The 25,654-nt window shown below is 38.8% G+C and overlaps 1 protein-coding gene across 2 annotated transcripts in view; it reads left to right on the forward strand.

The window, feature by feature from the left end:
• The window catches only part of stab1 (stabilin 1), a 203,513-nt gene that overhangs the window by 18,967 nt on the left and 158,892 nt on the right, over positions 1-25,654 (forward strand). For both annotated transcript variants that reach the window (XM_062037804.1, XM_062037805.1), the window contains exons 4-20: positions 275-360; positions 551-620; positions 704-799; positions 1,807-1,920; positions 2,031-2,218; positions 2,284-2,420; positions 4,573-4,700; positions 4,790-4,866; positions 12,145-12,267; positions 12,906-13,043; positions 13,115-13,186; positions 13,254-13,367; positions 13,451-13,504; positions 22,479-22,559; positions 22,637-22,792; positions 22,864-22,926; positions 23,022-23,114. In XM_062037804.1, coding sequence (XP_061893788.1) covers positions 275-360; positions 551-620; positions 704-799; positions 1,807-1,920; positions 2,031-2,218; positions 2,284-2,420; positions 4,573-4,700; positions 4,790-4,866; positions 12,145-12,267; positions 12,906-13,043; positions 13,115-13,186; positions 13,254-13,367; positions 13,451-13,504; positions 22,479-22,559; positions 22,637-22,792; positions 22,864-22,926; positions 23,022-23,114 — 1,790 coding nt within the window. The remainder of the gene's footprint in view (positions 1-274; positions 361-550; positions 621-703; positions 800-1,806; positions 1,921-2,030; positions 2,219-2,283; positions 2,421-4,572; positions 4,701-4,789; positions 4,867-12,144; positions 12,268-12,905; positions 13,044-13,114; positions 13,187-13,253; positions 13,368-13,450; positions 13,505-22,478; positions 22,560-22,636; positions 22,793-22,863; positions 22,927-23,021; positions 23,115-25,654) is intronic.

A 25,654-nucleotide genomic window follows, 5' to 3' on the forward strand; every position in this document is an offset into this window, starting at 1 on the left:
ATATATATATATATATATATATATATATATATATATATATATATATATATATATATATATATATATATATATATAAAATGTATGTATGTATGAGAAGTAGCAGTAACAGGCCCTGAGAAGAACAAGCTGTAGAATATAAATGTATGTAAATGTATTAATAATATATATTTATACATATTTATATTCTACAGCTTGTACCGTATCAATTCAAATGCGAAAGGTACCCATCCCTAGTAGCCACCAAGCTAAAGATCTTCCATCCCTCTTCCTCTAGCCTGTCCGAGCTGGTCGTGGAAGACTTGTAACTTCCATGGAACCTGCATGGATGGAGACCTGGGCAATGGGACCTGTGTCTGTGATGTCAGTATACTTCCTGTCTGCACAGCTGTCTTATTTCCTTCTTTACTCAGAGGACATCTAAGCAAACACTAGAATACCGAGGAACTCAAACGCCGCATTAATTAAACAACAACTCAGAATTTGGTGTAAAATTCCCTGGAAAGTGATGTCTAAATGAGGACTAAGTAAAATAACTTTTCTTTTCTTTTAGGAAGGATTCAGTGGCTTTGCCTGCCAGGAGTGCAGCAAAGAGAACACTTATGGCAAAAAGTGTGATCAAGGTAACAAGGTTCTGCCTGTTAGGCTTGGTAGAAATGATGTTGAGAGAATGTTGCACTCATGTTGTCGCTGTTTACTGTGTCAGTGTGTGACTGTGTGCACGGATTGTGCGACCAAGGTCCGGAGGGAAGTGGACAGTGCTTGTGTCAGCCGCCATACACGGGCAAGCGTTGTGACCAAGGTGAGCTCTTGAAGTTATGATGAGGATGATGATCAGTGTTTACAGTACAGATATGAGGTCCAATTGTCTTTAGATTGTACAATCATTCCTCATTCATTTGCCCTTGCAAATCTGTTTTTGTACGCCCTGTGACTGTAAAGATTCTATGCTGACTGCGTCTATCATATCAGCAAAAATGTTTTTGTTTTTCACCATTTTTTCTGATTACAAATAGTTTAGATAAATCAAAACAAAAATAACAAAAAAAAGATAGTTTGTTTATATATTATATATTATATATATATATATAAACATTTATGCATATATATATATATAAACATTTATGCATATATAGGCATATATATATATACACATATATATATATATATATGCATATACATATATACACGCATATATGTATATATATATACATATATGCACATGTATATATATATGTATATAGTGTATGTATATTTTCATATATGTGTATGTGTATATATTTATATATATTATATGTATATACTGTATATATATATATATATATATATATATATATATATATATATACTTATACATATATATATATATATATATACATATACACATGTATGCATATATGTTTATGCATACATATATACATTCGCATCTATATATGTATGTATATGTGTGTGTCAATATATGCATGTATGTGTGTATATATATATACTATAATTGTTTATATATTTATATACTGTATATATACATGTATGAATAAACCTATATATGTGTAAAAACATGCACACACTTACATATACATCTCTATATTTACATCTCTCTCTGTCTCTGTCTCTCTGTGTATATGTATGTGTATATATATATATATATATACATAATGTATATATATACAGTATATAACACGTGTATATAGTCAAGTGGTATGTTGTGTTGATAATGTGTGTTGTATTTTGTGTTGTATTTTGTGTTGATTACATGTGTTGTATGTTGTGTTGATTACATGTGTTGTATGTTGTGTTGTATGTTGTGTTCAGTGAGCAGCAAGTGCAGTTCTTGCAGTCCTTACTCGTACTGTAAAGGAGAAGGAGACGCTGCCACGTGTGAATGTTTGCCAGGATACAGGAAGACTCCGCAGAACAAATGTGCAAGTAAACATGACTCACAACCACCACTTTGGATCTTCCTCCTTAGCATGAGCAACATTAGCTCCCTTCTAAAAGCCAAACATCAGTAGATACAGTGCATGTTTCCTCTGCAGGTGTGTGCGTCGCCAGCAGCTGTGATGTCAACGCACAGTGCTCCTCCCAGGGGTCAAAGGTCAGCTGCGCCTGCAAGCCAGACTTTGAGGGTGACGGCAGAATCTGCGTTCCCAAAAACCCCTGCGTCGTCAACAATGGAGGTTGTCCTTTCAACTCCACCGTCTGTGTCTTCAAAGGACCCAACAAGGCGAGGACGCTTCACAGGAAGTTGATGGCACAAGGCGAAAATATCACTTTCCTGTCTTTTTTCAGGCGCGCTGCGAGTGCATGTCCGGCATGTCTCCAGTAGGGGGAGACACTGGGTCGGGCTGTCGGCTGGTGTCAGCCTGCTCAGCAGACACCTGTCACTCTTCTGCAGTCTGTCAAACTAGCCTGAATGGGAAAGCCAGGTGAGGAACACACCTTCTTTTCTTATCATCTCTAACCCAACAACCATCATTTTATGTGGCGCACCAAATCATTTATGTGCTCCGCCACATCATTTATGTGGTGCGCCACATCATTTATGTGCTCCGCCACATCATTTATGTGGCTTGCCACTTCATTTATGTAGTCCGCCACATCATTTTACGTGGCCCGCCACATCCTTTTATGTGGTGCGCCACATCATTTTATGTGGCTTGCCACTTCATTTTACGTGGTACGCCACATCATTTATGTGGTGCGCCACATCATTTATGTGGTGCGCCACATCATTTATGTGGCCCGCCACATCATTTTATGTGGTCCAAGTCATTTTATGTGGCTTTACACTTCATTTTATGTGGTCCGCCACTTCATTTATGTGGTCCGCCACTTCATTTATGTGGTCCGCCACTTTATTTATGTGGTCTGCCACATCATTTATGTGGTCTGCCACATCATTTATGTGGTCTGCCACATCATTTTATGTGGTCCTCCACATCATTTTATGTGGCTTGCCACTTCATTTTATGTGGTCCTCCACATAATTTTATGTGGCTTGCCACTTCATTTTGTGGTGCGCCACATCATTTATGTGGCGCGCCACATCATTTATGTGGCCCGCCACATCATTTATGTGGCCCGCCACATCATTTTATGTGGCTTGCCACTTCATTTTATGTGGCCCGCCACATCATTTTATGTGGCTTGCCACTTCATTTTATGTGGTCCTCCACATCATTTTATGTGGCTTGCCACTTCATTTTATGTGGTCCGCCACTTCATTTATGTGGTCCGCCACATCATTTATGTGGTGCGCCACATCATTTATGTGGTCCTCCACATCATTTTATGTGGCTTGCCACTTCATTTTATGTGGTCCTCCACATAATTTTATGTGGCTTGCCACTTAATTTTATGTGGTCCGCCACATCATTTATGTGGTCCGCCACATCATTTATGTGGTCCGCCACATCGTTTTATGTGGCTTGCCACTTCGTTTTATGTGGCTTGCCACTTCATTTTATGTGGTCCGCCACATCATTTATGTGGCCCGCCACGTCATTTATGTGGCCCGCCACATCATTTATGTGGCCCGCCACGTCATTTATGTGGCCCGCCACGTCATTTATGTGGCCCGCCACGTCATTTATGTGGCTCGCCACGTCATTTATTTGGCTCGCCATGTCATTTATTTGGCTCGCCACATCATTTATGTGGCCTGCCATATCATTTTACGTGGCTCACCACAAATTTTTTTTTTTAAGCCTGTCAGTTTTGACAGAAAAATTTACTTTTCTACATTTGAATATTATCTGATCTTGCAACAATAAGGTCCAAGCATTTTTTTTGTTATCAAAATTAAATTAAAAGTTATTTTTATTCTATTATTTAATTTAATGTAATTTAATTTCATTATTTTATTTCATTTTATTTTACTTTATTTTATTTTATAAATTTGTATTTAATTTCTTTTAATTTAATCATTTTATTTTAGTATAATGTATTTTATTATTTTTTTATGTAATTGAATTATATGATCTTATTTTATTTTTAATTTCATTTGATTTAATTATGTTGTGTTATTTTTTAATGTATTTCATCATTTTAATGTATTTTCTTTTTCTTTTTACATTAATTTCATTATTTTATGTTATATTTTCTTATTTTATTTGATATTTTTTAATTTCATTTTATTTCACGATTTTCTTTTCTTATTTTTGTATTTAATTTAATTATTTTATTTAATTTAATTTTATTTTATTTTATTTCATTATTTTAATTTATTTCATTATTTAAATTTTCATTTTATTTCATTATTTAATTTAATTTAATTTTACTTTATTTTATGCAGAGCACCGCAAGGGACCTATTGAAATTGCTGTGTTTTTTCTTTTATATACGTTTGGACGCCTTTTTGAGGTCCTTAACATGCACGAGAAGTCCTCACATTTTGCAGTCTCGTCGGGTATGGCGAAAAATAAAAATTTTGGAGTCCCAACATTTGTGCTGGTGAGTCATGGCATCGGGAAGGGCGTGACCGCAAGCGCCAGGCCGACTCCAAAAACCCCCCAAAAACCCTGCGATGCAAGGGCCTAGCTAAGATTTAGAGTCGTTGGTCTCTCCTGCTCTCTCTAGATGTGCGTGCCAGCCAGACGAGATCAGCGATGGCCGCCGTTGCTATGGCACCCTGATGGAGCAGCTGTGGGAGCTGGACAGAAGTGGCAACCAGAGAGGGAAGCTGACAGGCGCCGTCAAACTGTTTGGTAAAAAGATCAAATAAGAAAAGTCACTCTGCTCCCTAAAAAGGCACAATTGACTGCTGAGTGTGTTTGTTTTCATTTTTGCCTTTCAGAGAAAGGCTGCTCACAGCTGATAAGTCACAGTGGACCATTCACAGCTTTTGTCCCTCTCCTCAAAACTCCTCTGACTGTAAGCTCTTTGCTCTCTTCATAGCACTCCCGCCTTCACAGGTCCAGTCATACTCAGTGGCGGGCCGTGCGTTTTTTTACCTCTCAAAATACCATAATTGGTGTCGCCACATGACCACGGCTTGAAAAATACTATACAGAAACACACTTGTGCACTACTGTGCGTTGAATCACCTCAATTTGTCACTAGTATACAAAACAGGCTATTTTTTTGGCACTTTTAAAAATCAATAAACCCGCATTGGACGTGGTACTGTCAAAACTAAAATAATTGTAAAAAAAATACATTGAATGTGAAAAAATATATATTTGAACTCACAATTTGTAAAGCCATTGATACCGCTCGTAGTTGGTTGACTCGAGTGGAAGGCAAACTATTTCACCGCCAAGACAGCTTAACTAGTTTCCGAGGTCGGCCGACATCGTCTCACAAGATCTAGTCTCTCTTGAAAATATCCTTCTTGAAAATGGCCTCGCAAATATACACTATATTGCCAAAAGTATTTGGCCACCTGCCTTGACTCACACATGAACTTGAAGTGCCATCCCATTCCTAACCCGTAGGGTTCAATATGATGTGGGTCCACCTTTAGCAGCTATTACAGCTTCTGGGATGGCTGTCCACAAGGTTGCGGAGTGTGTTAATAGGAATTTTCCACCACTCTTCCAAAAGCGCATTGGTGAGGTCACACACTGATGTTGGTGGTGAAGGCCTGGCTCTCAGTCTCTGTTCTAACTCATCCCAAAGGTGTTCTATCGGGTTCAAGTCAGGACTCTGTGCAGGCCAGTCAAGTTAATCCACACCAGACTGTGTGAACTTTGCTTTGTGCACTGGTGCACAGTCATGTTGGAAGAGGAAGGGGCCCGCTCCAAACTGTTCCCACAAGGTTGGGAGCGTGGAATTGTCCAAAATGTTTTGGTATCCTGGAGCATTCAAAATCCCTTTCACTGGAACTAAGGGGCCAAGTCCAACTCCTGTTAATTTATTATTTTTTTTTCCCCCATAAAGAAATACAATCAATCATGTGTGCTCACGGACTGTATCCCTGCAGACTGTAGCCCGTAAGGACCAGATGAGTAGCCCGCTGGCCTGTTCTAAAAATAGCTCAAATAGCAGCACTTACCAGTGAGCTGCCTCTATTTTTTAAATTGTATTTATTTACTAGCAAGCTGGTCTCGCTTTGCCCGCCCGACATTTTTAATTCTAAGAGAGACAAAACTCAAATAGAATTTGAAAATCCAAGAAAATATTTTAAAGACTTGGTCTTCACTTGTTTAAATAAGTTCATTAATTTTTTTACTTTGCTTCTTATAACTTTCAGAAAGACAATTTTAGAGAAAAAATACAACCTTAAAAATTATTTTAAGATTTTTAAACACATATACCTTTTTACCTTTTAAATTCCTTCCTCTTCTTTCCTGACAATTTAAATCAATGTTCAAGTAAATGTTTTTTTTTATTGTAAAGAATAATAAATAAATCTTAATTTAATTCTTCATTTTAGCTTCTGTTTTTTCGACGAAGAATATTTGTGAAATATTTCTTCAAACTTATTATGATTAAAATTCAAAAAAAATATTCTGGCAAATCTAGAAAATCTGTAGAATCAAATTTAAATCTTATTTCAAAGTCTTTTGAATTTCTTTTAAAATTTTTGTTCTGGAAAATCTAGAAGAAATAATGATTTGTGTTTGTTAGAAATATAGCTTGGTCCAATTTGTTATATATTTTAACAAAGTGTGGATTGGATTTTAACCTATTTAAAACATGTCATCAAAATTCTAAAATTAATCTTAATCAGGAAAAATTACTAATGATGTTCCATAAATTATTTTTTTAATTTTTTCAAAAAGATTCGAATTAGCTAGTTTTTCTCCTCTTTTTTTCGGTAGAATTTTGAATTTTAAAGAGTCGAAATTGAAGATAAACTATGTTTCAAAATGTAATTGTCATTTTTTTCGTGTTTTCTCCTCTTTTAAACCGTTCAATTAAGTGTAAATATCATTAATTATTAATAATAACATAGACTTAAAGGTAAATTGAGCAAATTGGCTATTTCTGGCAATTTATTTAAGTGTTTATCAAACTGGTAGCCCTTCGCATTAATCAGTACCCAAGAAGTAGCTCTTGGTTTCAAAAAGGTTGGTGACACCCTGATCTATATTGATATATAATGTATATATTGTGTTTTTTATGTTGATTTAATAAAATTAAAAAAATATATATTTTTCTAATTTATTATTATTTTTTTTAAATTTCTTGCGCGGCCCGGTACCGGTCCGCGGCCCAGTGGTTGGGGACCACTGCTTTACACCACTGCATCCGACGCTTTGCATTGGACTTGGTGATGTATGGCTTAGATGCAGCTGCTCGGCCATGGAAACCCATTCCATGCAGCTCTCTGCGTACTGTACGTGGGCTAATTGGAAGGTCACATGAAATTTGGCGCTCTGTAGCAACTGACTGTGCCTACCACTGTGGTGGCTGAGTTGCTGTTGTTCCCAAACTCTTCCATTTTCTTATAGCTAAGCCGACAGTTGACTTTGGAATATTTAGGAGCGAGGAAATTTCACGACTGGATTTGTTGCACAGGTGGCATCCTATGACAGTTCCACGCTGGAAATCACTGAGAGCGGCCCATTCTTTCACAAATGTTTGTAGAAACAGTCTCCATGCCAAAGTGCTTGATTTTATACACCTGTGGCCAAGTGATTAGGACACCTGATTCTGATCATTTGGATGGGTGGCCAAATACTTTTGGCAATATAGTGTATATCTGCCACCCAATCAACGTTTTGCTCTGCTTTGTTGGTTAAAAAAGTGAGTACCGCTGATTTCTCCGCTGGCCGGGTATGGCTCCGGTGCCACTTTCTGCTTTCATAAATCACGACCTGTGATTGGATACTTGGGAGTGACAAGTGAGTATCCAATCACAGTCACGTTCAACGTAAGGCTACCGTCAACGACTTGTGATTTGATCGGCTATCGCAACTGAATGTCCTCCGTTGGTTAATCTGCACAGCCGCCGCTAACGTTGGTTCGGAAGGCTAGCTAGCTGAATTTTGATTGGATAAAAGCTCTAAAAAACAACACTGGAGCCTAATGTGACATGAATAGACTATCAAATCAAATCAAATCAACTTTATTTATAAAGCACATTTAAAATTTACCACAGGGGTAGCCAAAGTGCAGGTTAAAAGATAACAAGAGAAACGAGCAAGCACAACACAACACAAAGAGAGCACGATAAAAAAAAAGAAAAAGTAATGAATACTTTTAAATATTTATGGAAAGTCAATTAAGAATAAAATTAAATTTTATTAAATAATGATCATGATGGCCAGCAGAGAAGGCCTTGCTGGCCCTGACGGCCCACCACATTGAAAAACTGAAATCTAAGTAAGATAAAATAGCTCAAATAAGGTGATTTTTGCTTATTTTCTGTCTGATAAGATAATTCTTCTCACTAAGCAGATTTTATGTTAGAGTGTTTTACTTGTTTTAAGTGTTATGGTCCTAAATGATCTCAGTAAGATATTACAGCTTGTTGCTGAGATTTGATGACCTATATCAGGGGTTGGCAACCCACGGCTCTAGAGCCGCATGCGGCTCTTTAGCGCCGCCCTAGTGTCTCTCTGAAGCTTTTTCAAAAATGTATGAAAAATGGATAAAAGATGAGGGGAAATTTTTTTTTTTTTTTGTTTTAATTAGGTTTCTGTAGGAGGACAAACATGACACAAACCTCCCTAATTGTTAAAGCACACTGTTTGTATTAAACATGCTTCACTGATTCGAGTATTTGTCGAGCGCCGTTTTGTCCCACTAATTTTGGCGGTCCTTGAACTCACCTTTAGTTTGTTTACATGTATAACTTTCTTCGACTTTCTAGGACGTGTTTTATGCCACTTCTTTTTCTGTCTCATTTTGTCCACCAAACTTTTAACGTTGTGCGTGAATACACAAAGGTGAGTTTTGTTGATGTTATTGACTTGTGTGGAGTGCTAATCAGACATATTTGGTCACTGCATGACTGCAATCTAATTGATGCTAACATGCTATTTAGGCTAGCTGTATGTACATATTGCATCATTATGCCTCATTTGTAGCTATATTTGAGCTCATTTAGTTTCCTTTAAGTCATCTCAATTTAATATATATCTCATGACACACTATCTGTATGTAATATGGCTTCTAATTTGTTGCGGCTCCAGACAGATTTGTTTTTGTATTTTTGGTCCAATATGGCTCTTTCAACATTTTGGGTTGCCGACCCCTGACCTATATTGAGTAAAACATGCTTGAAACTAGAATATCAACTGTTGCAAAGCTGTGTCATTAACACTCACAAGTATAAAACTACTTTTTTAAAGTAATCATTTCTTATTTCAAGCATGAAAAAAAAAAATCATGATGCCGAGCGCATATCATTATGTCAAGATAATGGCACTACCATTTACTTCATTTAAGAATATTTTTCAACATATTGAGCAAAAGGGTCTCGTTTTTTTTTCTACCAAGAAAAGTGCACTGGTTATTAGTGAGAATATACTTATTTTAAGATATTTTTGGGTTCATTGAAGTTAGCTAATTAGGGACCGAATGTTCCTTTGGGACAGAGGACCCTATTGTATTTGTAAGGTTTTATTATTATTATACCGCCGCCTCTTTGAGCTGTAATTTGACCCCCTTAACATGCTTCAAAACTCGCCATATTTGACACACACATCAGGACTGGCGAAAATTGCGATCTAATCAAAAAACCAAACCCCAAAACTCAAAATTGCGCTCTAGCGCCCCCTAGGAATAAAACAGACAAAACTGCCTGTAACTTCCAGTAGGAATGTCGTAGCGACATGAAACAAAAACCTCTATGTAGGTCTCACTAAACCTAGATTTCATACACTGACATCCTTCAGCAAAAATCAACAGGAAGTTGGCAATTCCCCCTTCAAAACAAAAGTTTAGTAAAAACAGTCACCTTTGCCTCTTTGAGCTGTAATTTGACCCCCTTAACATGCTTCAAAACTCACCAAACTGGACACACACATCAGGACTGGCGATAATTGCGATCTAATTAAAAATCAAACCCCAAAACTCAAAATTGCGCTCTAGCGCCCCCTAGGAAGAAAACACAGACAAAGCTGCCTGTAACTTCCAGTAGGAATGTCGTAGACACATGAAACAAAAACCTCTATGTAGGTCTCACTTAGACCTAGATTTCATTCACTGACAACCCCCAGCAAAAATCTACAGGAAGTTTGCAATTCCCTCTTCAAAACAAAAGTTTTGTAAAAACAGTCACCTTCTTTCAAACATTATCTCCTCTGAGCGCGTTTGTCGTGTCGGCTTCAAACTAGCACAGGAGAGAGATTGAACTCTTCTGATTAAAAGTTGATGAAAGAGTTTTAATTACTGCTCCGGTTTGGATTTTATGTGCCGTCAAAGTCGGTCCCGTCCATCGCTGCTTGGAGCTTTAATTAGGGTCCGCACAGGACCATTGTCAAAGGAATCCCAAAGGGAGTCCTTTTGCAATGGGACGAAAGGACACTATTGAAATTGTAAGGTTTTATTATTTTTCTTTCTTTTTTCTTCCGCAGCTTTGCGAACTACTTTGCCCCCCTTAACATGCTTCAAAACTCACCAAATTTGACTCACACATAAAAAAACGCGAACAAAACTCTTTAGTCAAAAAAACAAACCCCAAAACTCAAAATTGCGCTCTAGCGCCCCCTAGGAAGTAAACTGCCTCTAACTCCCACTAGGAAGGTCGTAGAGACATGAAACAAAAACCTGTATGTAGGTCTCAGACCTACAATTCATAATTTCAAATTCTCGGGCAAAAACCAACAGGTAGTTGGCAATTTCCCCTTCAATACAAAAAATGACTAAAAACACTAATTATTGCCTCTTTGAGCTGTAATTTGACCCCCTTAAAATACTTCAAAACTCACCAAACTTTTCACACACATCAGGACTGGTGGAAATTGCGATCTAAAAAAAAACCGAACCCCAAAACTCAAAATTGCGCTCTAGCGCAATTTTTGAATAAAACAGAGACAAAACTGCTCCTCAGAGGAAAACTCAGACAAAACTGCTTGTAACTTCCGGTAGGAAAGTCTCTATGTAGGTCTCACCTAGACCTACATTTCATAGATTGACATCCTTCAGCAAAAATCAACAGGAAGTTTGCAATCCCTCCTTCAAAACAAAATTTTTGTTAAAACCGGTCACCAAACATCAAACATTATCTCACCTGAGCGCGTTTGTCGTTTTGGCTTCAAACTACTACAGGAGAGAGATTGAACCATTCTGATTAAAAGTTGACGACGGCGTTTTGATTCGGGCTACCGTTTTGATTTTACGAGCCTTCAAAGAAAACAACCACTGTGCCGCAGCACCTAGGAAAAAAAACACAGACACAACTTCCTCTAACTCCCAGTACGAATATCGTAGAGACATGCAACAAAAGCCTCTATGTAGGTCTGACTTAGAGCTAGATTTCATACACTGACATCCTTCAGCAAAAATCAACAGGAATTTGGCAATCAACCCTTCAAAACAAAAGTTTCATAAAAACACTCATTTTTGCCTCTTTGAGCTGTAAATTGACCGCCTTAAAATACTTCAAAACTCACCAAACTTTTTACACACATCAGGACTGGCGGAAATTGTGATCTAATTAGGACTAGCACCTGCCAAAGATGCGGACCCGACCAACGCTGCTTGCAGCTTTAATTATTATTATTCCGCACCTTTGCGCACTACTTTGACCCCCTTAACATGCTTCAAAACTCACCAAATTTTTTACACACATACAAAAAGTGTTCGAGAACACTTTAGTCAAAAAACCAAACACCAAAAATCAAAATTGCGCTCTATCGCCCCCTAGGAAAAAACAACAACAAACTGCCTGTAACTCCCACTAGGAAGGTCGTAGAGACATGAAACAAAAACCTGTATGTAGGTCTCACTTAGACCTACAATTCATAATTTCACATCCTCGGGCAAAAACCAACAGGAAGTTGGCAATTTCCCATTTTAGACAAAAATTTACTAAAAACACTCCTTTTTACGCCTTTGACCTCTAATTTGACCCCCTTAAAATACTTCAAAACTCACCAAACTTGGAAAGTCTTGACAAGCCGAATTTTCTTGTTCTATTGGCAGATAATTTTGCTTAGTTCAAATAAAATACCCCTAACTTTTGTATTTTTTTTTTTCTTGTTTTTGAACACTGACTTTTTGCAGTGCACTGGTCATACTCCGTTTTGTCTGCAGTCCGTCAATGAGGAGCAGATGTGTCGCAACCACCTGATCATAGGCCAGCACATCCTCAAGGACATGGAGGCCCGAGACTTCAACATGTACGGAGGTGCCAGGATGAGGAGCAAGGACAACAAGGCAAGTGCTGCGCGCTACTTTGAGATGGTCGTCTGTAACAATAATGCTCAGCTTCGTCACATCATTAATATATCGGGAGGATGCCCAGTGGGATATATTGTGGTTGTCTCTACGAACATATAGTTGTGGTGGTTGCAGGGTAACCCACAAAGGAGGTTAAAAAAATAGATTGAGTCACGATTCTTATTTGTAATGATTCTTAATCGATTCAAAAACATTAAAAAAAAGAATGTTTTTTAAATTATTAAAAAAAAAATCTGTCCTGTCCAGCCACTCAGACAAATCATATTGTTGATGTATGTTTGTACAACACAAATACAACATTGAAACAACATGCTTTTTGACGACGTTTAGTCAATGTTGTGTTCTGACGTTGATTTGACCATTGAAATTTGGTCATTTCCCAACCAACAACGTGGATCCAACGTTGGACATCAACGTTGTCTCAATTTACAAATACAACTATTTTGCAACGTTGTTTCAATGTCAGTTTTAAAGGACATGTACGTATAATCAACGTTGTATCAACATCTTGTGCCTGCTGGGAATAATACGCGTGTTGTCGAATGAACCCGTTGATACTGACTAAAAAAAGCTGGTTGCAGTGAGACTGTTGGTATTTTCTGGCCTTCATGTAGAGGTTCATTCTAATGGACGATCCCAAGCGGCTGTACACCATCATCCAGGCGGACCTCCCAGCGGCCAATGGGATCATCCACATCATTGACCTGCCAATCGGGAGCAGGCCTCCTGACAGGCCCACTCCAGAAAGCACGGTGAGGCCACCGCACACGAACAATAATTGCCGTTTGCCCTCCTCCAACCATGTCTTCGTCCTTGAGTGCAGTACCAAGATGTGTCCATTGGCGAGATTGTGAGGAAGGAGCCGTTGTTCAATCGCTTCCTGTCTCTGGTTGATGTGAGTGTCTCGTTCGCACAAAGCTGACCGGCGATACGGGATGTGACGTTTATGTTCTTGTCCGCAGAACTGTGGGACGCTGCTCCCTCTGAGCGGACCAGGACCTCTGACTGTTTTCATCCCCAGCAACGAGGCTGTGGACAGAGCCCGAGACGGGAGCATCCTCTACATGCTCAACCACGTACAAACACCTGCCATGACGTCATCATGCGCTCATTAGCATTTTTAGCTTCTCTTTCATTCATCTTGTTTTTCCTTTCCCAGGCCAAATATAAACTTCAAGAACTGCTCAAGCACCACATTTTCTCCAAGGCCAGTGTAAGTAGCTCATCCATCATTTCCTTGTGAAGCTAATGACTTTTAACATTACACCTGCACAGGTAAAGAGATCCAACACAAGCATTAAAGGCCTACTGAAATGAATTTTTTTAATTTAAACGGGAATAGCAGATCCATTCTATGTGTCATACTTGATCATTTCGCGATATTGCCATATTTTTGCTGAAAGGATTTAGTAGAGAAAATCAACGATAAAGTTCGCAACTTTTGTTCGCTGATAAAAAAAAAGCCTTGACGTCACAGGAGCTACTTTTCCTCACAATTCCCCATTGTTTACAATGCAGCAAGAGAGATTCGGACCGAGAAAGTGACGATTACCCCATTAATTTGAGCGAGGATGAAAGATTCGTAGATGAGGAACGTTACAGTGAAGGACTTGAGAGGCAGTGATGGACGTATCTTTTTTCGCTCTGACCGTAACTTAGGTACAAGCTGGCTCATTGGATTCCACACTCTCTCCTTTTTCTATTGTAGATCACAGATTTGTATTTTAAACCACCTCAGATACTATATCCTCTTGAAAATGAGAGTCGTGAACGCGAAATGGACATTCACAGTGACTGAACATGTAAATACACGATTAATAATATTCAGCTTTGCGAAGCTAAAGAAATAGCAACGTAGCCAACGTGATAGCATAGCAGTCTCAAATGCGGATAGAAACTAAATAAAAAAAAACACTGACTGGATGGATAGACGGAAGATCAAAAATACTATTAAACCATGAACATGTAAATACACGATTAATGATATTCAGCTTTGCGATGCTAAAAAAATAGAAGCTAACCTAGCTACGTAGCCAACGTGATAGCATAGCAGTCTCAAATGCAGATAGAAACTAAATTTAAAAAAAACCCTGACTGGATGGATAGACAGAAGATCAAAAATACTATTAAACCATGAACATGTAAATACAAGATTAATAATATTCAGCTTTTCGAAGCTAAAAAAATAGAAGCTAACCTAGCTACGTAGCCAACGTGATGGCATCAGTCTCAAATGCAGATAGAAACTAAATTAAAAAAAACCCTGACTGGATGGATAGACAGAAGATCAAAAATACTATTAAACCATGAACATGTAAATACACGATTAATAATATTCAGCTTGGCGAAGCTAAAAAAACAGAAGCTCACTTAGATGCGGCGGCGGGCGTACTCACTGTAGTGCGTCTGCTATCCTGCTCAAAACACAACACAACCTCCTGGTGTTGGTGTTTCTGTAGTCCGCCGCTCCACGATCGCACCTACAACTTTCTTATTTGCAGTCTCCATTGTCCATTAAACAAATTGCAATAGATTCACCAACACAGATGTCCAGAATACTGTGGAATTTTGTCGAAGAAAACAGAGGTATTTGAATTGGTTCCAAACACTTCCCTTGACCTCGTGACGTCACGCGCATACGTCATCATACCGCGACGTTTTCAAGCGGAAGTTTCCTGGGAAGTTTAAAATTGCACTTTATAAGTTAACCCGTGTTGCAATGTTAAGATTTCATCATTAATATATAAACTATCAGACTGTAGTGGCTTTCAGTAGGCCTTTAAAGATAATAATGATCACTATTGACTGACACTGTCAGAGAGGTATTCATTTAACAATGTGTTTATTGTCGTGCTTGTAGGATAGGATTGCTCCTCCCAAAATGGGGTTATTAATACAAAAAGACCACAAAAAATAAGGCAAAAAAACACAAGAACAAAAAAGACATTTCAAGAGCACAGAGTTCAAAAGTACAAAACCCAAAAGCAGTGAAGTTGGCACCTTGTGTAAATGGTAAATAAAAACAGAATATTCAAGTTATATTCAATTGAATAGACTGCAAAGACAAGATATTTAATGTTCAAACTGAGAAATTTAATTTTTTTTTGCAAATAATCATTAACTTAGAATTTAATGGCAACAACACATTGCAAAAAAGTTGGCAAAAGGGCGTGTTCACCACTGTGTTACATGGCCTTTCCTTTTAACAACACTCAGTAAACGTTTGGGAACTGAGGAGACACATTTTTGAAGCTTTTCAGGTGGAATTCTTTCCAATTCTTGCTTGATGGGGCGGTATAGCTCGGTTGGTAGATTGGCCGTGCCAGCAACTTGAGGGTTCCAGGTTCGATTCCAGCTTCCGCCATCCTAGTCACTGCCATTGTGTCCTTGGGCAAGACACTTTACCCACCTGCTCCCAGTGCCACCCACACTGCTTTAAATGTAACTTAGATATTGGGTTTCACTATGTAAAGCGCTTTGAGTCACTAGAGAAAAGCGCTATACAAATATAATTCACTACACTTCACTTCACTACAGCTTAAGTTGTTCAGCAGTCCGGGGTCTCCGTTGTGGTATTTTAGGCTTCATAATGCGCCAGCCACGCATTTTCAATGGGAGACAGGTCTGGACTACAGGCAGGCCAGTCTAGTACCCGCACTCTTTTACTATGAAGCCACGTTGATGTAACACGTGGCTTGGCATTGTCTTGCTGAAATAAGCAGGGGCGTCCATGATAACGTTGCTTGGATGGCAACATATGTTGCTCCAAAACCTGTATGTACCTTTCAGCATTAATGGCGCCTTCACAGATGTGTAAGTTACCCATGTCTTGGGCACTAATACACCCCCATACCATCACAGATGCTGGCTTTTCAACTTTGCGCCTATAACAATCCGGATGGTTCTTTTCCTCTTTGTTCCGGAGGACACGACGTCCACAGTTTCCAAAAACAATTTGAAATGTGGACTCGTCAGACCACGGAACACGTTTACACTTTGCATCAGTCCATCTTAGATGAGCTCAGGCCCAGCGAAGCCGGCGTCGTTTCTGGGTGTTGTTGATAAATGGTTTTCACTTTGAGTTTTAACTTGCACTTACAGATGTAGCGACAAACTGTAGTTACTGACAGTGTTTTTTTGACGTGTTCCTGAGCCCATGTGGTGATATCCTTTACACACTGATGTCGGCTTTTGAGGGAACAAAAGTCACGGGCGTTCAGTGTTGGTTTTCAGCCTTGTTGCTTACGTGCAGTGATTTCTCCAGATTCTCTGAACCTTTTGATGATATTACGGAGCGTAGTTGGTGAAATCCCTAAATTCCTTGCAATAGCTGTTTGAGAAATGTTCTTAAACAATTTGCTCACGCATTTGTTGACAAAGTGGTGACCCTCGCCCCATCCTTGTTTGTGAATGACTGAGCATTTCATGGAAGCTGCTTTTATACCCAATCATGGCACCCACCTGTTCCCAATTAGCCTGCTCACCTGTGGCATGTTCCAAATAAGTGTTTGATGAGCATTCTTCAACTTTCTCAGTCTTTTTTTGCCACTTGTGCCAGCTTTTTTGAAACATGTTGCAGGCATCAAATCACAAATGAGCTAATATTTGCAAAAATTAACAAAGTTTCCCAGTTCGAGCGTTAAGTATCTGGCCTTTGCAGTCTATTCAATTGTATTCTCTTTTTATTTACCATTTACACAACGTGCCAAATTCACTGGATTTGGGGTTTGTAAAACACAATGAAAAAACAAATGTGCAATAAACAATAGGGCTTGAAAGGGCAGGTGATTTGGCAACGCGTTGTGGGTGCCGGGTAGCCATTTTTGCTGGACGTAAGTTTTGTTTACATGGCTGTACTGCACCCGCGTTAATGCGAGAGAGAGCAACAAACTGGATTAAAATGGATCGTACAAAATAAAAAAAAATCAAGGGACTGCACCGAGACAAACTGTACCCTATTCCAAACGCTCGCCACCTCAAAAAAATAAGCCAAACTTGTATATATTTTGTCAGTTTTTCTGCCGTTGAAGAACTTCAGAATGCAAATGTCTGTTAGGCTCATTGTCCTCATTTCGAGACGGCACAAGTTCAATAATTCAGCAATTTGCCCCGGAGCGGATTATCCATATTAGTTGCAACTAACCAGCGGTCTGATAGCCCTGATTTTGTCGCTATCTGGTGTCAGACGAAAGTAACTCAACCATTAAAGGCCTACTGAAAGCCACTACTAGCGACCACGCAGTCTGATAGTTTATAAATCAATGATGAAATCTTAACATTGCAACACATGCCAATACGGCCGGGTTAACTTATAAAGTGCATTTTTAAATTTCCCGCCACACTTCCGGTTGAAAAACTCCTTTTGATATGATTTATGCGCGTGACGTCACAAAATCCACGGAAGTGGTTGTACCCCATCAACCCGATACAAAAACCTCTTGTTTTCATCGACAAAATTCCACAGTATTCTGGACATCTGTGTTGGTGAATCTTTTGCAATTTGTTTAATGAACAATGGAGGCTGCAAAGAAGAACGTTGTAGGTGGGATCGATCGGTGTATTAGCGGCTAAGTACAATACTTACAGCAACACAACAAGGACTACTTACTACGCCTAGCCGATGCTTGCCGCCAAACCCACGGATGAAGTCCTTTGTCGCGCCGTCGATCGCTGGAACGTAGGTGAGCACGGCTGTTGATGGGAAGATGAGGGCTGGCTGGCGTAGGTGGAGCGCTAATGTTTTTATCATAGTTCTGTGAGGTCCGGTTGCTAAGTTGCTAAATTAGCCTTAGCGTCGTTAGCAACAGCATTGTTAAGCCTTACCAGGCTGAGAATTTTTAACCGTGTAGTTACATGTACATGGTTTAATAGTATTGTTGATCTTCTGTCTATCCTTCTAGTCAGGGGTTTATTTATTTTGTTTCTATCTTCATTTGAGAACGATGCTATCACGCTAGCTCAGTAGCTAAGTGTGTCACCGATGTATTGTCTTGGAGATAAAAGTCACTGTGAATGTCCATTTCGCGTGCTCGACTCTCATTTTCAAGAGGATATAGTATCCCAGGTGGTTTAAAATACAAATCCGTGATCCACAATAGAAAAAGGAGAGTGTGGAATCCAATGAGCCAGCTTGTACCTAAGTTACGGTCAGAGCGAAAAAAGATACGTCCATCACTGCCTCTCAAGTCATTCACTGTAACGTTCCTCATCTACGAATCTTTCATCCTCGCTCAAATTAATGGGGTAATCGTCGCTTTGTCGCTCCGAATCTCTCGCTCCATTGTAAACAACGGGGAATTGTGAGGAATACTAGCTCCTGTGACGTCACGCTACTTCCGGTACAGGCAAGGCTTTTTTTTATCAGCGAGCAAAAGTTGCGAACTTTATCGTCGATTTTCTCTACTAAATCCTTTCAGCAAAAATATGGTAATATCGCGAAATGATCAAGTATGACACATAGAATGGATCTGCTATTCCCGTTTAAATAAAAACAATTAATTTCAGTAGGCCTTTAATTGTACTTGCGAGAAAATATGGAACAGCATTTACTTATATAACCCAACCCAAACAGGGGGAAAAATAAATCAACCAGCACAGAAATTCAACAAACGTGGTCACACATGCTCATTGAACTTTGTGGCTATTATTAAAAACGTCCGATCAACATTAAAAAAATCTAAATTACACCCACTTAAATGCATTAATCCATATATATATACATATCTATTTATATTGATATATATACATTAGGTCAGGAAAAAAACACAGAGGCTATTTCATCCCTACAAGCCTGTTTTGCAGGTGCTCTTCAGGAGATATATATACATATATGTATTTATATGGTTATTTTGCATCCAGTCGGCTTTTGGTTTATTTGTACTATGGCTATTGAGGTTTTCTTTTCCTTGGCCTCAGTGAGTCCAGCCTTGGACTGAATATTTTTTTACTCTCGTTAAATCTTGTTAGTCTTTTTTTCTTTTTTGTGTCTTGCGCATGTGACGAATTGACATGAAAGTTGACTGTTGTTGAAAGTCACTTACTAGTTTAGCAGGAGCACATTTGGTCTGAAAGCCCTCGTCTTTGAGCTCACGCTAGCGAGTGAAAGCCGGGGCAATGTTGAATGTCACAGTGGCTTACACTTGCATCGCATCTCATAAGCTTGACAACACACTGTGTCCAATATTTTCACATGCCAATACGGCCGTATTGGCATGTGTTGCAATGTTGAGATTTCATCATTGATATATAAACTATCAGACTGCGTGGTCGCTAGTAGTGGCTTTCAGTAGGCCTTTAACGTTATCTTGTAGCCTACACCACGACAGAGTTTGCAAGTCTGTCTAATAAACTAGTGCTTTTTTTATTTCTTTAGTTTATTTGGAACATGAACACACTTACAGTATAATACATCACAGTTTCATATCATTTCACTTTACAGGAGTAGGAAGAAGTAAAGCTTATTTAATCCTACCCCTTTTCCACTTCTTAGCGTTTACAAATATATACATCATTTACTGACCTTTTTATAATAAAATATCTGTGAATTAGTATATACAACAGTTTTGTAATATGTAATTAATTAATTCAGTCATTATTAATATACTGAGATGAATATCTTATTTTCAATAAGGTTGAAAGTATTTCTCATAATTCTTCTTTGTGCTTTGTAAGCACTATTCATTTGAACAACCTCTTAAACTGGATCATATCAGTACAATGTTTAACTTCTTTACTTAATCCATTCCATCATTTAGTTCCACATCATTTTAGCTGTTTGCAATTTTACCAAATAATTTTATATTTTTGACTCAATAAATAAAGTGTTTGTATGTTCTCTATATCCAACATTGTGTATCAGTCTAATTATTTTTTTTTGTAACACGGTTAACAAATGTAGCGCACATTTGTAGTTATTTCCCCACATTTCTGCACAATAACTCAGATATGGTAATACTATAGTAGCGAGCAGTAGAGAATGTGAAGTGATTTGTTAAACCAAATATTGTGTGTTTTTTTCCATATACAACAACCTATCTGGACTCGATAAGAGAATCGATAAGGAATCGGTTCGATAAGAGGATTCGATAATAGGCTCGAACTCGATAATTTCTTATCAAACATCATCCCTAAATGTAAGTCCATGTATCGTCCCAAAAGTGATAAAAATACCGTATTTTTCGGATTATAAGTCGCAGTTTTTTTCATAGTTTGGCCGGGGGTGCGATTTATACTCCGGAGCGACTTGTGTGTGAAATTATTAACACATTACGGCGCATTGTCTACCTTTGGCGTTGGCAGAGTTGTTTAGAAGCGACACCGAGGAAGAAGATTTCATGGGATTTAGCGATTAGGAGTGACAGATTGTTTGGTAAACGTATAGCATGTTCTATATGTTATAGTTATTTGAATGACTCTTACCATAATATGTTACGTTAACATACCAGGCACCTTCTCAGTTGGTTATTTATGCCTCATATAACGTACACTTATTCAGCCTGTTGTTCACTATTCTTTATTTATTAGGGTCCGCACAGGACCATTGTCAAAGGAATCCCAAAGGGAGTCCTTTTGCAATGGGACGAAAGGACACTATTGAATTTTTAAGGTTTTATTATTATTATTATTCTTTATTATTATTATTCCGCAGCTTTGCGCACTACTTTGCCCCCCTTAACATGCTTCAAAACTCACCAAATTTTATACACACATAGAAAAACTGTGACAGCACACTTAAGTAAAAAAACCAAACCCCAAAAATCTAAATTGCGCTTTAGCGCCCCCTAGAAAAAAACAAAAACAAACTGCCTGTAACTCCCACTAGGAAGGTCGTAGAGACATGAAACAAAAACCTGTATGTGTGTCTCACTTAGACCTACAATTCATAATGACACATCCTCGGGCAAAAACCAACAGGAAGTTGGCAATTTCCCATTTAAGACAAAAATGTACTAAAAACACAAATTTTTGCCTCTTTGAGCTGTGATTTGACCCCCTTAAAACACTTCAAAACTCACCAAACTTCTCACACACATCGGGACTGGTGGAAATTGCGATCTAAAAAAAACCCGAACCCCAAAACTCAAAATTGCGCGATAGGAACGGTAGGAACGTCTTAGAGACATGAAACAAATACCTCTATGTAGGTCTCACCTAGACCTACATTTCACAGATTGACATCCCTCAGCAAAAATCAACAGGAAGTTTGCAATCCCTCCTTCAAAACAAAATTTTTGTTAAAACCGATCACCAAACATCAAACATTATCTCCTCTGAGCGCGTTTGTCGTTTCGGCGGCGTTTAGATTCGTGCTACCGTTTTGATTTTACGAGCCTTCAAATAACCACTGCTCTGATGCTGCTCCGCTGCTGTTAATGACAACGTGAAATGGAATTGTTTCTTTTTTGTCCTCAAAATTCTACACACAAGACCCTATAATGACAATGTGAAATGGAATTATTTCTTTTTTGTCCTCAAAATTCTACACACAAGACCCTATAATGACAATGTGAAATGGAATTGTTTCTTTTTTGTCCTCAAAATTCTACACACAAGACCCTATAATGACAATGTGAAATGGAATTAGGACCACTAAAGTTGGTCCGCTGCTGTGATTTTACGCGCCTTCAAAGAAAACAACTACTGTGCCGCAGCACCTAGGGAAAAACACAGACACAACTTCCTCTAACTCCCAGTACGAATATCGTAGATACATGAAACAAAAACCTCTATGTAGGTCTCACTCAGGACTACCACTGGACAAAAGTATTGGGACACCTAGGACTAGCACCTGCCAAAATGCGGACCCGACCAACGCTGCTTGCAGCTTTAATTTTAAATTGCCTTTCAAATGTCTATTCTTGGTGTTGGCTTTTATCAAATAAATTTCCCCAAAAAATGCGACTTATTTATGTTTTTTTCCTTCTTTATCATGCATTTTCGGCCGGTGTGACTTATAATCCGAAAAATACAGTACTTTATGAAGGTTATAAAGTTACTTGGTTCTGCTTTGAAGTAAAAAAACACAGGGAAACAATATTGAAACATGACGAACACAAAGAGCGCGGAGCTCTTGCAACCAGCAGCCTCTACAGCGGCGCCATCTGTATCATACCCAGAAATTTTTCTTACCTTTTTGAGCTGCACGGGAGAAAGAAAAGAACCACTCTCATTCATTGATATTTGATCAGCTGACAGGTGACGACCTGACAGCTCTCCCTCGCATCGAGACCATGGCCAATCAGATGCTGACCATCTCCACGTCTTCCGATGTAAGTGTCTCTGATTGGATCCCGGCCTCCTGTGCGAGTGCATACCGGCGTGACGTCGCTCCCCGCTTTCCTCTCAGGGTGACATTGTGGTGGGCGAGAACGGCGCACGCGTGCTCAGCACCACCCGGGCGCTCAACGGCCTGATCCACTCGATCGACGGTCTGCTGTACCCGCCATCCATCCTCCCCATTCTGCCTCACCGCTGCGACATCACGGAGAGCAAGATCACCGTGGTGTGCACAGACACGTTCATGACAGAGAATAACTCATGAGGACGCTTGGTGTGACGTGCGTGTGCTTGCAGGGGCCGTGTGGTCACTGCAGATTCATCCATACGACTTCCTGTCCGGAAGGCAGCACGGAATTGGTGAAACATGATTTTATGACACCATAACAAACGTCGATTTGGGCCGAGTGAGGAGCGAAACTATCGCTTTTGTCATTGTTGGTGTGTGTCTGCAGATCAGTCTCCTGAAAAACTGCGGTTATGTGACGCCTCCCGTGGGGCTGTATATGACTACAGGCTGCGCCAAGTACTGCAACGTCACCAAGCAGGTGAGACAAGCATGATTAAAAAGGTAATGCATGTCACCCTATGAAACATTACTGATGTGTTAGGACCCATTTTTAATTGTGGAACACAAGGCCAGGGCGCAGGCGCAAGGAAGAAAAACGGGGAAGAAATCTAAACAAACCTGGCCAGTTTTCTAGACTACCGCTGCTCATTTCAATTAGTAGCCCTTTTCATATCCGGAAGGCAACATTTGCCGGCCTGTCTTTCTAAAACGAAGGGGTTAAAATTCCGCCTTTTCCAAAAGCAGCCTCTGCAAGGGGGAGGGAGGCAGGGGATCAACTAGCGACTGCAGAGGTCGGCAAGAAGGGGCGGGGCGAGGGATAGACTGATCCCAGACCAGTGAGTCCACACTACACAAACTGCTTCAAAATAAATAGCGTTAAATTCTTAAAAGTAAAATAGACCCATATATACCCAGCAGGCACAAGACGTACGTACATGCCCTTTAAAACTGACTTTGAAACAAAGTTGCAAAATGGTTGTAAATTTGTGAATTGATTGGTGTCTAATGTTGGATCCACGTTGTTGTTCGGGAAATGACCAAAATTCAATGGTCGAATCAACATCAGAACCCAACATTGATTAAACGTTGTCAAAAAGCATGTTGTTTCAACGTTGTATTTGTGTTGTAGAATATTGGTTGGAAAATGACCAAAATTCAATGGTCAAATCGTGGGGCAGTATAGCTCGGTTGGTAGAGTGGCCGTGCCAGCAACTTGAGGGTTGCAGGTTCGATCCCCGCTTCCGCCATCCTAGTCACTGCTGTTGTGTCCTTGGGCAAGACACTTTACCCACCTGCTCCCAGTGCCACCCACTCTGGTTTAAATGTAACTTAGATATTGGGTTTCACTATGTAAAGCGCTTTGAGTCACTAGAGAAAAGCGCTATATAAATATAATTCACTTCAAATCAATGTCAGAACCCAACGTTGATTAAACGTCGTCAAAAAGCATGTTTCAATGTAGTATTTGTGTTGTAGAATATTAGTTGGAAAATGACCAATGTCCAATGGTCAAATCAACGTCACAACCTGACATTGATTAAACGTTGTCAAAAAGCATGTTGTTCCAATGTTGTATTTGTGTTGTAGAATATTGGTTGGAAAATGACAAATTTCAACGTAATATCAACGTCACAACCCAACGTTGATTAAACGTCGTCAAAAAGCATGTTGTTTCAACGTTGTATTTGTTTTGTAGAATATTAGTTGGAAAATGACCAAAATTCAATGGTCAAATCGACGTCAGAACCCAACATTGATTAAACGTAGTCAAAAAGCATGTTGTTTCAACGTTGTATTTGTGTTGTAGAATATTGGTTGGAAAATGACCAAAATATCAACGTAATATCAGCGTCACAACCTGACATTGATTAAATGTTGTCAAGAAGCATGTGGTTACAACGTTGTATTTGTGTTGAAGAATATTGGTTGGAAAATGACCAAAATTCAATGGTCAAATCAATGTCACAATCTGACATTAATTAAACGTCAAAAAGCATGTTGTTTCAACGTTGTATTTGTGTTGAAGAATATTGGTTGGAAAATGACCAAAATTCAATGGTCAAATCAATGTCACAATCTGACATTAATTAAACGTCAAAAAGCATGTTGTTTCAACGTTGTATTTGTGTTGTAGAATATTGGCTGGGAAATGACCAAAATTCAATGGTTAAATCACCATCATAACCTGACATTGATTAAACGTTGTCAAAAAGCATGTTGTTTCAACTTTGTATTTGTGTTGAAGAATATTGGTTGGAAAATGACCAAAATTCAATAGTCAAATCAATGTCACAATCTGACATTGATTAAACGTTATATTAGTGTTGTAGACTATTGGTTGGAAAATGACCAAATTTCAATGGTCAAATCAACGTCAGAACCCAACGTTGATTAAACGTAGTCAAAAAGCATGTTGTTTCAACGTTGTATTTGTGTTGTAGAATATTGGTTGGAAAATGACAAATGTCAACGTCAGAACCCAACGTTGATTAAATGTCGTCAAAAAACATGTTGTTTCAACGTTGTATTTGTGTTGTAGATAATTGGTTGGGAAATTACAAAAATATCAACGTCATATCAACATCAGAACCCAACGTTGATTAAATGTAGTCGAAAAGCATATTGTTGCAACGTTGTATTTGTGTTGTAGAATATTGACCAAAATTCAATGGTCAAATCAACGTCACAACCCAACATTGTTTAAACGTAGTCAAAAAGCATGTTGTTTTAACGTTGTATTTGTGTTGTAGAATATTGGTTGGAAAATGACCAAAATATCAACGTAATATCAACGTCACAACCTGACATTGATTAAATGTTGTCAAGAAGCATGTTGTTTCAACGTTGTATTTGTGTTGAAGAATATTGGTTGGAAAATGACCAAAATTCAATGGTCAAATCAACGTCAGAACCCCACGTTGAATAAACTTAGTCAAAAAGCATGTTGTTTCAACGTTGTATTTGTGTTGTAGAATATTGGTTGGAAAATGACAAATATCAACGTCATATCAACATCAG

The sequence above is a fragment of the Entelurus aequoreus genome, linkage group LG26 (genome assembly GCF_033978785.1).
Source record: "Entelurus aequoreus isolate RoL-2023_Sb linkage group LG26, RoL_Eaeq_v1.1, whole genome shotgun sequence".
Taxonomy (NCBI): domain Eukaryota; kingdom Metazoa; phylum Chordata; class Actinopteri; order Syngnathiformes; family Syngnathidae; genus Entelurus; species Entelurus aequoreus.